The sequence below is a fragment of the Antechinus flavipes genome, chromosome 2 (genome assembly GCF_016432865.1).
Source record: "Antechinus flavipes isolate AdamAnt ecotype Samford, QLD, Australia chromosome 2, AdamAnt_v2, whole genome shotgun sequence".
Lineage (NCBI taxonomy): Eukaryota > Metazoa > Chordata > Mammalia > Dasyuromorphia > Dasyuridae > Antechinus > Antechinus flavipes.
Genome location: NC_067399.1, coordinates 365,050,487 through 365,064,103, shown reverse-complemented (window position 1 = coordinate 365,064,103; position 13,617 = coordinate 365,050,487). Strand labels below are relative to the sequence as shown.

Below are 13,617 nucleotides of genomic sequence, written 5' to 3'. Positions count from 1 at the left end.
CAGGCTCTGCTATTTTTTCCAAGCACTAGTAAAGTCTCCTGTGTTTGAGTAGTGGTGGGTAGACAGTGCACAGCGGGACAGTTGCACGCACCAAAATGGCTCTAATACTCAGAACCCGCGGGATTCGAGGTTAGATCTCCCCAAGCCAGGGAATATGCAAAAAGCACAAGATAGTGATAAAGAACAAATAGAGTCCAGACAAACTCTGTGTTCAATTCAAGGTGAGAGGAAGTGCTTATTAGCAGCTTCGAGAGTGGGCGGCAAAACAGCTCGCGAGATTTTATCAGAAGGAGAGGGAAGGAAGGCAGAGAGAAAGAGAGAGAGGTCCGCCGTGTCTTGCCCTGCTCTGCCCTTCCTTGTCCCGCCTAGACAGAGCATCGAGTCCCGCCCCAAGAGTTTCAGCTCCGCCTCCAGGTGGATCACTGCCTTGCGCGTGCGCTGGTGCGGGTCCTCGCGCGGCGCGTGCCCCGGCCGCCTACTTCGGTGAAGTGGGCGCGCGCGCGCCGCTTATAGAGATAGTGGGGAGCGGGACGGGATTGTGAAACTATTGGCCGATCGGACTCATTTCTTAGCCGAGACTAGCCGCAAGTTGCGAAGGCCCAGCTCGGCCTGGGCGGGAAGGGACTGGACGCGCCCGTCCCGGGCGCCAGCTCCTCTCAGCTCGCCGCCCCCGCGTAGACGTTTCGGTTTGTGGCTGTCCCGGCACCAGCCGCGCCGCAGTGTCGGGGACCATGAGCCACCGGGCGCCGCCGCGGGCCCCTCCAGGTTGAGGGGCTGCTGCCGCGTGGGCTGCGGCCCCTCAGCGAACTCCGGGACCCCAAGGCTGGGGCCCCACGCCGCGCCCCGGAGCCCGCGCGCCCTTTGAAAGAATGCATTCGCCCGTGGACCCCAGTGCCAAGCAGGCTCTGAGGAAAAAGCCCCCCGAAAGGACCCCGGAGGTGAGCTAGCCCAGTCTTCTCGGCCCTCCTCGCGGCTCTCCGGGCCACCGGGGCAGGAAGCTGCTCGGGGTGGGGCGGGTGGTGGTGGCGAGGAGCGGGGAACTTGGCTGGCATATCCTGACAACTTTTCAAAGGGCAACAAACTCTGGGTTCATTGGGGACATGAATGTTATTGGCATACCTGAGGGGGCCTGCTATCCCTCATTACCCGTGCGACCCTGAGGTGCAGAATCCGTCATTGCCCTGGCGTCGATGAAAATGATTGAAAAGTAGTGGTCGAGACGTGCCCGTTTTGTCAATACCGGCCCGTCGATCATCAACTGGTCAGAGCTTCCAGATTACAGGAGGGCCAGGCGGGCACCTTTTGGGCCATTGTGGCTAGTCTGGTCATAGATCCGGGAGAGTATCTTTTTGGAGATAGGACTCGTTGGAGGAGGCACCTTGACATTGCATCTGTTCCATTGAGAGCAAAAGACATTTCACACAAAAGAAACCTGCTCCCCTAGTCCTTAGTACACATTACCAGGTTGCTACAAAGCACGGTTCTCAAACTTGATCTCTGAATCTACAGTCTCAATTTTAGCAGCATACCTTTAGTTAGATGATTTGCACCTTCTTGGTCATTTTCTCTATCCAACTTGGAATATTTTCTTGAAATCAAGTCAGTTCAGTAGGCTACCTTTTGTAATGTGACATTTATTTCTCTTTGAGTGTGGCTGCTCTTTTTACTTCCAGTCAGTTCCCCATTTTTCTATAATGCCTAAATATACTTTAGACAGAAATCTTCTCCAACATTGAAGAGCAGAGTAGGTGAAGTATCATACTCTTCCTAAATGAAATCAGGCAGGTGGTAGTAGACTAGGAGTTAATTAAAAATTAACACTCTTATTCATATGAAGCATAAAATGAACCTGGAATTAAGTAATTACTTAAATAAGGATCCTGTAGTGTTTTAAAAGTGAATTTTTTTTTTTAAAGTATTTTTAAAAAGTTTTTGAAGTTGAACACTGACCTCAGTCCATTTTCTGTTAAATTATGTAACTTTTTAAGCTGGTGATGAAACTTGTCAAGAAATGAATTGCAGGCATTTGTACCTTTCCTTTGGAAATTTACCATCTACCTGAGGCAGATTTCAAGGTTTTCTGTTTTTGATAAGTATTGGAATCAAGTTTGAGGTATTTTAGTTTCAAAGTTTTGTAGGTGTCTACTGTATAGACAGTATAGTGATTTCTGCCATTTTTTTTTTTTTTTTTGTCTTTTTATACTGAATTTTTGTACTTAATAATTATATTATAGTGGAAAGAACACTTACTTGAGAGGCAGAGGGATCAATATTGGGAATAGTGCCTGGCACATAGAATGCCCTTAATGCTTATTGACTGATCTGGATTCAAATCCTACCTGTATGATTTGGACCAGATCACTTCCTCTCTCTGAGTCCCTTCTGCAAAATGAGGGATTTTGACTTAGGTAGTCTCCAGGATCTCTTTTAACGCTTAAGTCTTGTGATTCTATAATTTCAGTTACTTTAAGGATTGTCCCAGTTATTTAAGTAGAAAGTTTTCAGAAATTTCTTTAGCTGAAAAATTCATTACTCTGTTAATCTTCCCTCTAATTAACTAGACTGAACTCCTACTCTGCCAGTACCTAATCTACATGGGGTGGGTGAGAGGCGTCTATTAGGCTCATATCTGAATCCTTTCTTAGCTTGAAAATGGCAAAAACATTCTGATTGTATAGGTTTTGTTTCATTTTATTTTTTTCTCGATAGCATTTTATTTTTCAAATACATATAAAGATAATTTTCAACATTGATTTTTTTGTTTAAAACAAAAAACATTGTAAAACTTTGTAAAAAACTTTGTTAAATTGTTCCAAATTTTTCTTCCTTCTCCCCCACCTCCCCCTTCCCCAAGTCAGCAAACAATCTGATATTGGTTAAATATATGCTACTCTTTTAAACATAATCCATATTTGTCATATTGTGCAAAAAAAAAGAAAAAAAATCAGACCAAAAGGGTGGGGGGAAAATCACGAGTAAGAAAAAAACAGATAAACAAAACTGTGAAAATACTATACTTTGATCCACATTCAGTCTCCATAGTTCTCTTTCTGGATGTGGATGGCATTTTCCACCCCAAGTCTGTTAGAATTGCTTTAATATTGTTGAGAAGAGCTATATCACAATTGATTATCAAACAGTCTTGTTATTGTGTGCAATGTTCTCCTAGTTCTGCTCAATTCACTCAGCATCAGTTCATGTAAATCTTTCCAGGCTTTTCTGAAATTATCCTGCTCATCATTTCTTATAGAATAATATTCCATTACTTTTGTAACTTATTCAGCCATTCCCCCAAAAATCCACTCATTTTCTAGTTCCTTGCCACTACAAAAAGAGCAGCTACAAACGTTTTTGTATATATAAGTATTTTTCCCTTTTTTAATTATCTTTTTGGAATATAGACCCAGTAGTGAAGAATATGCATAGTTTTATAGCCCTTTGAGCATAGTTCGAATTTCCTTTCCAGAATGGTTGGACCATTATACCACTCCATCAGCAATGAGTTAGTATTCTAGTTTTCCCACATTCCTTCCAACATTTGTCATTATCTTTTTCTGCCATTCTAGCCTGATTGGATAGATTTTAATGATAAGGGTTACTTCCATGCCATAGAAATGGATATCTAATGGTGCCAAGAAGATGAGAGATGTCACTTGTCATGGCTTTACTACAGTTTGGAAAAATAAATTATAAAGAAATTTAAGTCAAGAAAAAGAGGTTATATTTGATGCGAGAGGTAATAAGGAGTAGCTGAAGTTTTTACTTATTAAGTGCTGAGTCAGTACTGTGCTGACCAATGGAGATACAAAAAAAGCCAAATGACAGACCCTGCTTAAAGAGTTTATAATCCAGTGGGGGGAGACAACATGGAAACAAATATCTGCAAAATATTATATGTATATATATATATATATATATATATATATAAAATAGATAGGAAATAATTAACAGAGGGAAGGCATTAGAATTAAGAGGTTGGAAAAGATGGGATTTTAGTTGGAATTTAAAAGGAAGCTAGGCAAGCCAGTAAGAATAGTTGAGAGTTAGACCCATAGAAAATCATCTTGTGTAGAACACATCTAGTTATGTAGAAGATAAGTTGGAAGAGAAAAAAACTTGTCCATTGGTGTAGATTACAATGCAATTCTTACTTTTCAACCTTTGGGGCTATAATAATGGTAATTAGCATTTATAAAGGACTTTAAAGTTTATCACTATCTTGTGTGATTCACTGTAAGTGAACTGCTGTTTATTTTATTCTAATATGTTTCTTCATTGTTATTTAGGTAGTTCACTAAGAGACATGCACAATTTTAATTTGTTGGAGATTTTGATTTATTTTTGCTGGACCTTGTTCTGTACTTCATGTTTTAAATTGGAATGAAATGAAATATTTTTAGACCATCTAACATTTAACAAAAGGAACTTTAATTGGCTGTAGCACAGAACTCAGCAGAAGTTCAGTCCTAGTTCCCTTTATTGCCACATGGAAACATGTCTGGTCACCAGAGTGTGTTGAATGTAGTAAGTCATGTGGTAGTGGGCTATCTGCAGAGAAGTACTACCACCTTATCGGCTAACCTTTTATGCCACAAGTGACCAGGAAGCTGTGTCAGTAACTCAAACCTTAGCTTTCTGGACTGATTTTCAACATTGCTCAGTCATCTCTAATAAAGTAGCTAAGAGGTCATTCTACTCTTTTCATGCAGGCAGCCTCAATGCCTCATAGTTTCAAGAACTGTTAAAAGAATAGAGACTCTACATTTAGGGTTGGAAGATATTATTTCTACAACAACCCAATGCTTGATGGCAGTGTCCTAAATGGTCTTAATGGACATTTCTCACTTAGAGGATGGAAAAATCCTGGAATAGATGTCCCTGGAGGAGAAAATTAGCCCTGGTAAAAGAAAAGAAAGAAAAAACAAACAAACAAGCAATATGAATTTCATTTGAAGAAATACAGGACCAGGGAGATTGAATTTGAAGGATAGAAAAGCTTAGAAATACCAGCTTTGCCCTCCCTATTTGGGAAGGACCAAGTACTGGGTCTGTTACATGGGTTGGTATATTGAGTGCAATTTACAGTGTATCTCTTTTGTAAAAAAAAGGATAATGGAAAGAAGTAGTAGGTACATCAATAGTACAGTGCAAATAATGACACTACTTGCATACTCACTGATCTTCAACATTGGTCAGTCATCTGTAGTAAAGTAGCTAAGAGGTTATTCTACTCTTTTCATACAGGCTGCCTCAATGCCTCATAGTGCTCTCCATCCCACCAGCTAGGATGTCCTTTCCCTGGGATCCCCAATCTAGGGGAGATAATATGAAATCTCTGCTTCTCTTTAAGCGTGTGGGGGGAAAACTAGATGTTAGGGGTGAAACTAGAAGCCTCTACACTATAATCCTAAATTATGTTTCCCAAAAGCTCTATCAGAGAATTTGTATCCTTTGTTTTGCCTTTTGATCCCTAATGTTATCATTCCACGGTCTGTTTTATACTTATGCTTTTAGAGCATTATTAAAGAAGAAAGCAAACCTTGATTCACTATAGGTTAATGCAGCCCAATTTATTTAACCTAAGCAACTGAGAAATTTTAACTTATATTCCAGACCTTTCAAGTTCTTAGCTCCACTTTTCTCTCCTACAGTGGTAAATGTTCTTACCACCAGCTTTGTTACGAAGACTTGTGATTTCTCTCATCTGTGTTGGACACCTATCTTTTCATCCTTTCCCGTGTAACAATAAGTATCCTTTTTTTCCCCTAAAGCCAACTCTTTTAAATTTTTTCCCTTAATATTGTTGTCTTAAATTTAAATTGGTGCTTATGATATTCATCTCTTTGTCTCACCATCATCTAAATCATTGTTTCTCTTTGAAAAGTTTTTTTAGTTGGATTGTTTATATATTGTACAAAGATGCAGGGCTACCAGAGTTCATTGAGTGTGAAGCTTGAGTTTCCCTTCCTTGATCAGATTTGTATTCTTTTTGATTTGAGAGCATCATTCATTTTGTTCCTTTCCTTCAGCCTCTCTTCTATTTTCCTCTTCTGTTGACTCCTTTTCTTTTGCCTTCAAACATGCTCCACTGTATTGGGGAAACAAGTAATTCCTTCCTTCTGTCTTTATTTTTCTTCTTTCAGATACAATAGCATTTCTGTTTTCCCCATATATAAAGAAAGAAATAGAAATTAGTATAATTCTTAATCACTCTGTCACTTGGTTACTGTTGTGCTTTAAAGTTTTAGGTATTTTGGTTGTGAAGATATTTGTAATTATGTGCAAATATAAAACCTTGAGAAGTTAGTGAGAATAGTTAAGTGAGAATCCCTGAGTGGGAAGAGTAGTAGAGAGTTGAGAGGGTTAAAGAGTATGAAGCATTGTGAATTTTAATTAACAGGAAAAAAATGATTTTGTTGCACATAGTCATACAGAGATTAAACAATTTGGATATATTCTTAAACCCTTTGCATGCAAAACACCCTGAATCCTCTGAATGCTGAGTTCTGTCCCAATACTGAAACTCAAATAATGAAAAATTTTTTTTCATAAAAACATTCAGTTTCATGACGGAAACAAAATCAAGCTGTACTGTATGGTTAATGATGTTGCTTTCCATTAATTTTTTATTGAAAGAAGATTGACTGGTTATGCTTGTACTTTGGAGCTAAACACATTTGCTTTGTATTTAAGAACTAGCTTGGACATTTAAGATTCAGATAAAAATTTCTAGCATGGACATTTTAGATTTAGATAAAAATTTTCAGTTTTCAAGAAATACAAAAAGATCAGGCCAGCACATTGCCTTGAGGCAGTGGTTTTTATAATCTGGTCAAGATTCAAATGAATGTTTCTGGTTAGCTGGGGGTTTTCAAAGCTTCTGACTGAAGTAGTCAAGCAAAACTTCATAGTGGAAGTATACTTGACTGAGACCTTGAAAGCACTACATGGGCAAATAAATCACTTACCTCTCAGTGCTCTTAAGATTTTAAGTTGCAATTCACTTATTTTGTATTCTTAGAGAGAATTCCCTCAACTGAAATTTCCAATATAAGTGAAGTTATGGATCCACCTTTAAAAACAGATGGATAGTATAGTATTATCTTTCGCTGTAAGTGTCTTTGAATATTAGCAATTAGAATTGATTCAAAATGTTTCAGGAATTGTCTCACTGCTTGGGAATTCTTATAACTGATTGCAAATAGGACTTTTAGGAACAAGGTACTTATAGTTCAGTAGTAGAACTTTACATGTGGTTGTTTTTTTAAGTCTTTGAGAAGTATAATCATTTTAATGTCTATTTGTATTTTGAGATCTTTCCTGAGATTTAATTTTTAGAGAACTTCCATTCCTGATCTTTAATTCATATATCATTCAAATAATATCTGACTACAATTACACATTTTGTAACTTTAGAGAAAAATATACACAAAATATAATGTGTGTGTTTATATATATGTATATGTATATATATATGTGTAATCTAATCAATTTGGGTGAGCATTGCCAAAGTGCCTGGATGAGGTGGCTAGGGAGACCTAGCATAGTGATTTTTAAAGTTTGGGAGTTCTTATTTGCTTTGATCAGTTTGCTGATCAGCTTTTCCCAATAAATCAGGATTAATATGATTGAGCCCCCAAGTTGGTAGAAGGTGAAAAGGACAGGTTTTCTGAGGAAGGGTTGGTTCAGGTGGAATTTGACATGGTTATAGAGTTTCCAATTGATAGTGGACTCTTCATTTCCATCCTGAGTAAGATGGGGAGAACCAGCCTTAAAAAAAAAAAAAAAATAGAAATGCCACAATGAAAGAATTGAGATGCTTCAACTTGTCTTGAAGTTAGTCAGTGACTTGGACTAATAGCTTGAAAGCTTTGTTAGAGGATATTGCTTAAGGCAGTTTTGTCGTGGCCAGATTGAAGAAAATTTAGGGATGTGGTCAGGTTTAAGAAAGAAATAGTGTAGGAAAAAACAAGGAAAAAAAAGAATCTTGACCATTGAATAAGAAAGTCATGTGAATGAAAAACTATTATACTAAGCCAAAAATGCATATCATCACATTAAAAGAAACACTAGGGTTTTTTATAACTATTTTTGTATTCTTAACCCGTCTTTTGTGTTACTGTGACACAGAGGACATTTAAAGTTATAGAATTGTGTTGTGTTCTTGGATTCATTACTTCATTGTTAGACCTTCATTTTAAATCTTATTTGCAAAATGGACTGAATTTTAGAAATACTTCCTAATAAGGAAAAGTACTTGTACATCTTAAAGGATCCCACATACTTGACTGCTTCTTCCTAATCTTCTTTGAGCATTGCTCTTCCCCTACAATCATGTGTCTTCTCCTGGGCTATCTTGTATCCTCTTCTTTCTCTGGAGTCTCATGGATTCAGTATCATCTCTATGGAGATTACTCCTTGATCTACATTCCCAGCTCCAATTTCTTGTACTTCACTTGCTGCATGACCACCTGCCTATTGGTTATGTCCAGTTGAATGTTCCATGGCATCTTAAATTCTAGACATATAACACTCAAATCATTATTTCTGCCCTTCTAAGCTCACCTGTCTTCCACATAACTTCTTTGTGGAAGTTATTACTATTCTTTCAGTCACCAAATTTCGGTCATCCCATATTCTTCCTTCCTTCATTTCCAAACAATTGAAAGTCTGATTTTACAACACATTTCTTATTGATTTCCTATTTTGCTCAGATTACTACCTAAATTCAAATCTCATCATTCTGTGGCTTATTTTTTAATTTTTTCCTTATTGATTTGGTTATTTATTCCTTTCAGTCTTTTACTTTTCCAGTCTATCTTCCATACAGATACCAAAATAATCATTCTAAAGCAAAAGTCTGACCTTACCAGTCCTTTGCTTATGATCCTTAAGAAGTTTCCTGTTGTCTCTAGAATTAAATAAAAATATCTTAGTTTTATATTTAAAACTCTTTAACATCTGATTTCAGATTACCGGTCCAAGCTTATTTGGACTGGTATTTTATGCTTTATTTATTCACTCTTTGTATCACTACATTGACTTAATTTCTATTAACGGAATCTTTGCAGAGACTGATCCTTTTAAATGGAATGTATTCCCTCCTCACCTTCAATACCTAGAATTCCAATTTCTTTCAAAATTCAACAGTTGTTTATAATTCTAACCTCTTTCAGAGTTCAACAGTTATATGGACTAGCCTCAGTTGTGAGCGCTTGTTTATGGATACATTTTATGTAAGTTCCTAATTAATACTTACTAGATTGAATCTGGCAAGTCTCAAAATATGGTTTCCTCAGTTTTCTAAGGATCTCTGATACCCTTTTGGAGATCCATTAATTCCAATTTTCATAATATTATTAAGATATTTTAATTCCAAATATGGTAAATATTGGTAGATAAAAACTCATATAAATAAAAGATTTTTGGAGATCCTAAATAAATTTTTAAGAATGTAAAAGGATTCTGAATCTCAGGTTAAAAACCATTGATTAGATTATAGAAATGTTAAGTCATGTGACATCTAGTATTATGAGAATATCATGAAAATAGTCATGTTTGATTGAGTTAAAGATAAAGATATTAAAGGTTACATCTTGTAAAATCTGTGCTTGAAAGTAAGATATTACTTTTATCAAAGGACAAAATTGAGACGTTTAAGATGTTAATAGTATATATATCCGTAAGTCCAACTAAATTTTAACTTGACAAATGGTGAAACTGATAGCAGATATTAGACAATTTCTCTGACAAATGTATAGAGAAAGATAAAGTTAATTTTAATGCTCAATGTTTATCAACATATATTTTGCTGTTGCTAAGTTTGTAACATTTAAATATTTTATTTGGTTGGTGGGGAAAATGTAGGCATTTCCTTCCCTGATTGGGCACAGATTATTACTGTGAATTCACTCAGCTAACAGGGCTAGAGATGCCCTAATAAGAGTCTTTTATTAGTATGGCTTGAATTGACTCATAAATTGCCAAAGTTCAACACTTGAAAAGACCTACTGGATATTATCACCACTCTATGGTCTTTCTGGCAGAGCCCAGAGTTTTTTGCAACATCTGACCTTGAAGTCTCCCAGATGGGAATCTTTTGCACTTCTAAAAAAAGATATTGATCTGGCTTTGCAAGAACTGTAGGCCACTAAAAAAACCATCATCTTATTGCCTTGAATGCTTTGTTACTAATATCTGTATTCTATTTTTATAATAATAAGGGACAGAGTTGCAGCTTTTGCATTCTATTAAGTATGTTTGGAATGGACCACTTGTTACTTTTCATATTAGAAAGTTGTGTTTTTTATTTTTTAAGTTAACAAAGATTTATTTTCTCTCTCCTTTTCCTTTGGGGGAAAAAGAATAACATTTTAACAAATATTCATAGTGAAAAAATTTTTTTCCATGCTGACATTGTTCAAAAATGTTATGTCATTCTGCAGCTTAAGTCCATAACCTCTCTGTTAGAGGCCATCATCATTGGCCCCTTGGAATTCAAGATTGTGCTTGGTCGTCATGGATTTCCTGGAATTGTGGTTGGCCCATTACATTGAATAGGAAGAAAACAAAGCATTATTAAGCTAAGTTCTGTATACTGAGTATTCTGCTAAGAGCTTTACAAATATTATTTCACTTTATCCCCACAAACAACCTTGTAACATAGGTGTTAATATCCTTTTTTTTTTTTTTTAATTGAGGAAACTGAGGCAGAGAGAAGTTAATGTGATTTGCCTCGGGTCAGTAAGTATTCAAGGTTGGAATTGAACTTGGGTTCTTAACTTCATGCCTTGTCTTCTCTTCACTACAGTTTTCCAAAACTATTTGTATTCACTGTATTGCTAGGAAAGTTGTTCTACGTTCCGTGCTTCATGTAAGTCTTCCCAGGTTTCTGTGAAACCATTTCCTTTATATTTTAGGGCACAGTGTATTACATTACACTCGTAATTTGTTTAGCCAGTTCCCCAATTCAAGGGTACCAGATTAATTTCCAAATCTTTGCTACTATAAGCAGATCTACTATAAATATTTTTGTCTTTGTAGGTCCTTTTCCTTGATTTCTTTGGGCTAAATAAGTATTAATGAACTGAGTACACAACAAATGCTGTAGTGAATTGATTGGACGTGACTTTGTTTTTGTTTGTTGACACTCCGTAAGGGAAAATATTGAGGATTCTGTACAGAGTATCTCTGTAGTGATTGGTCAGTGAGATACTTTTAAAGACTTCCAAAAGACTTTATCTTTTACCACATCCTCCTTTGACCTGTTATGGCACCTGCTAACTGGGCTCTTGTGTTTTGTTTGTCTTTTTATTCCACTACCAACTTCAGGACTAACATGGACAAATTTCTTCTTATCTTTGGGCCCCAATTTCCCTAATTTATATAATGAGGGGCTGGATTAGAAGGACTTTGAGGTTCTTCAAGCTCAAGAATATTCTGTAAACCCTCATAATCATCAAGTTTTAGTTTTATAGACATTGTTCTCTGCCATTTTTGGATTACAGTGCTTAAAATAAAAGCAGATAGGAGTATTTACAGCCATAAATTTGACAAAATTAACATTTTTAAATGACTATTTTATCATTTAAAAAATTTTTAACAATGAACACAGTGTAAAGAAAGATTACTGAAAGATGACAGAGGTCAGATATTTCTCTGTTCTTCCATATTCTTTACTGTTTTTATTTTCCTTTTCTATAAACTCCCTTGTCTTCACATTTCCTTTTCACCTCATGTCTTTTGCTGTTATAAAGTTAATAACAAAAGTAGTGTCACATTAGGAAGTCTAATGGAAAAATAGTTGAAGTGGGAATTGATTACTTATTCCTGGCACATGGATTTATCAGATTCTTGTGGAGTAGTATGTTCTTGTTGATTAAATTTTCTGGTGTAATAAAAACTAGTCAGAGAAAACACTTTTGGTTGAAAATATTTGTAAAATTTATTGTATTTTCTGATTTTAATAAGTAGAATATAGGTATTACAATGTAATTTTTGGTAGATCAAGAGCGGTAAAAATCAGTATTTATATTGTCCTTTAGATCAAGGTTGTACATTATATACATTAGATTATTGGGCAGAATTTGTTTTGGTCATGCCGTAATGTTTGTTTTTTAAAAGGTTTACATTCAGGGTTGTTGCCCCATCTTAAAAATAAGAATTAAAAATAACCCTTAATTGGATTGATTCGCTTTATTAGGTATTGCTAACAATAAAGTGTTTTGTATGTGCAGTCATTAAACTGAGAAGCTTAGAAAATAAAACCATAATGAATTCTGTGTAACTTTTGTTTGAGGTAGTCTAAACAGACTGGGACTGTGTGTACTAGTGTAAGGCTTGTCACACCCTACTTCTCCTGTTGGCTAACCCTTGGTGAGGGTGTGGTGATCAATAAAAGGAAGTGCTGAGTCATCTTCTCCCTCTCCCTACCTTTAGGGTAAGCATAAATATACCTTGCTTTTAGGTTTTTTATTGTTGACTTCCCTGCTATTTACTAATTTCTTAATTTGACGTCATAACTTGGTCTTTTGCATTGAAGGAATTGGACTAGCTGACATTTAAATTCCCTGCCTGCTGCAAAATTTTATTACTTTTGTAGATTACCAGGCAGTTTCTCTTCCATCATTTTGCTTAATTCCAAGTTGATGTAAAAAACTGAGTTCCTTCTGCCTGATAGTGCTGCTCTGTGTTATACACTTTTGTACTTCAAAAGGAATGAACTACTTGCTCTCTGTCTCCAGGAGGGTGGTAGCCTAATTAGAGATATAAAATAAATTACTGAAAAATCTTTTTACAAGATCTACAACAATAATATATTAGTAAAAACTGTATTTTTACCTAATTAGGCATAGCAGATGAAGAAAGTTTGATAGAACAGCTTGCCTGTTTTGTATTATAATAGTTATATTTCAGTAGATCTTAAGCTTTTTCTTCATTTTCTCTCTAGTATATTACCCTTAGGGTTTAGAGTTCAGCACCAAATGAACAATTGGTACCAAATATTAGGATTTGGCACCAAATGTTGTGGTTCAGTCATGTGAAGAAATCACATTGACCTTTCTCTTTGGCAAAAGGTAGCTTATAGAAGAGAATAAATTACAGACAAAATAAAGAGGTAAAATAGGCACTAGAGTGGTGCCTATATGAAATAGATTTGGGAGAGCTTTTTTTTTTTTTTTTTATTAACAGGGAAAGTGGTTTTAACAATTAACAATGGAAAAGACAAATTCCCTAGTGAAACTTACAATTTACCGGGAGAAAGGAAACATACCATGAAGTGTGGGAGATGCCCTTAACTGGCAGGCTAAATCCATAGAGGGGTTTAGCACCCTAAAAGAGTTAGTTAGCTATAAGAAGGAAAAAGACACTATGAGGCATGGAGGAGAGATAGGGAGAAAGGTATCACAAAGCAAAACACTGTGGTGGATTTAACTCAAAGGGATTCAGCAAAGATGGCATGGGCCATGGACCAATAGACCAAATTATAGGGGAAATTTAAACTGTGGGGTTTGGCATGACTGGGATTTCTGATTGCACTGCACACTGCATAGTGGGCCTGCCCACGACTTCCACAGAGGGTCCTATAAGGTTAAACTTTTCCCCATCAGTACCCTT

The 13,617-nt window shown here is 36.3% G+C and overlaps 1 protein-coding gene across 4 annotated transcripts in view; it reads left to right on the top strand.

Annotated features, from left to right (window-relative positions):
• The first annotated feature begins 480 nt into the window (after window positions 1-480).
• RAPGEF6 (Rap guanine nucleotide exchange factor 6) overlaps window positions 481-13,617 on the top strand; it is a 240,557-nt gene continuing 227,420 nt past the window's right edge. For 2 of the 4 annotated variants that reach the window (XM_051978209.1, XM_051978208.1), the window contains exon 1: window positions 481-938. In XM_051978209.1, the coding sequence (XP_051834169.1) occupies window positions 870-938 (69 nt within the window). In that variant the 5' untranslated portion in view covers window positions 481-869. The remainder of the gene's footprint in view (window positions 939-13,617) is intronic. The other 2 variants (XM_051978211.1, XM_051978210.1) reach the window with 1 other exon arrangement.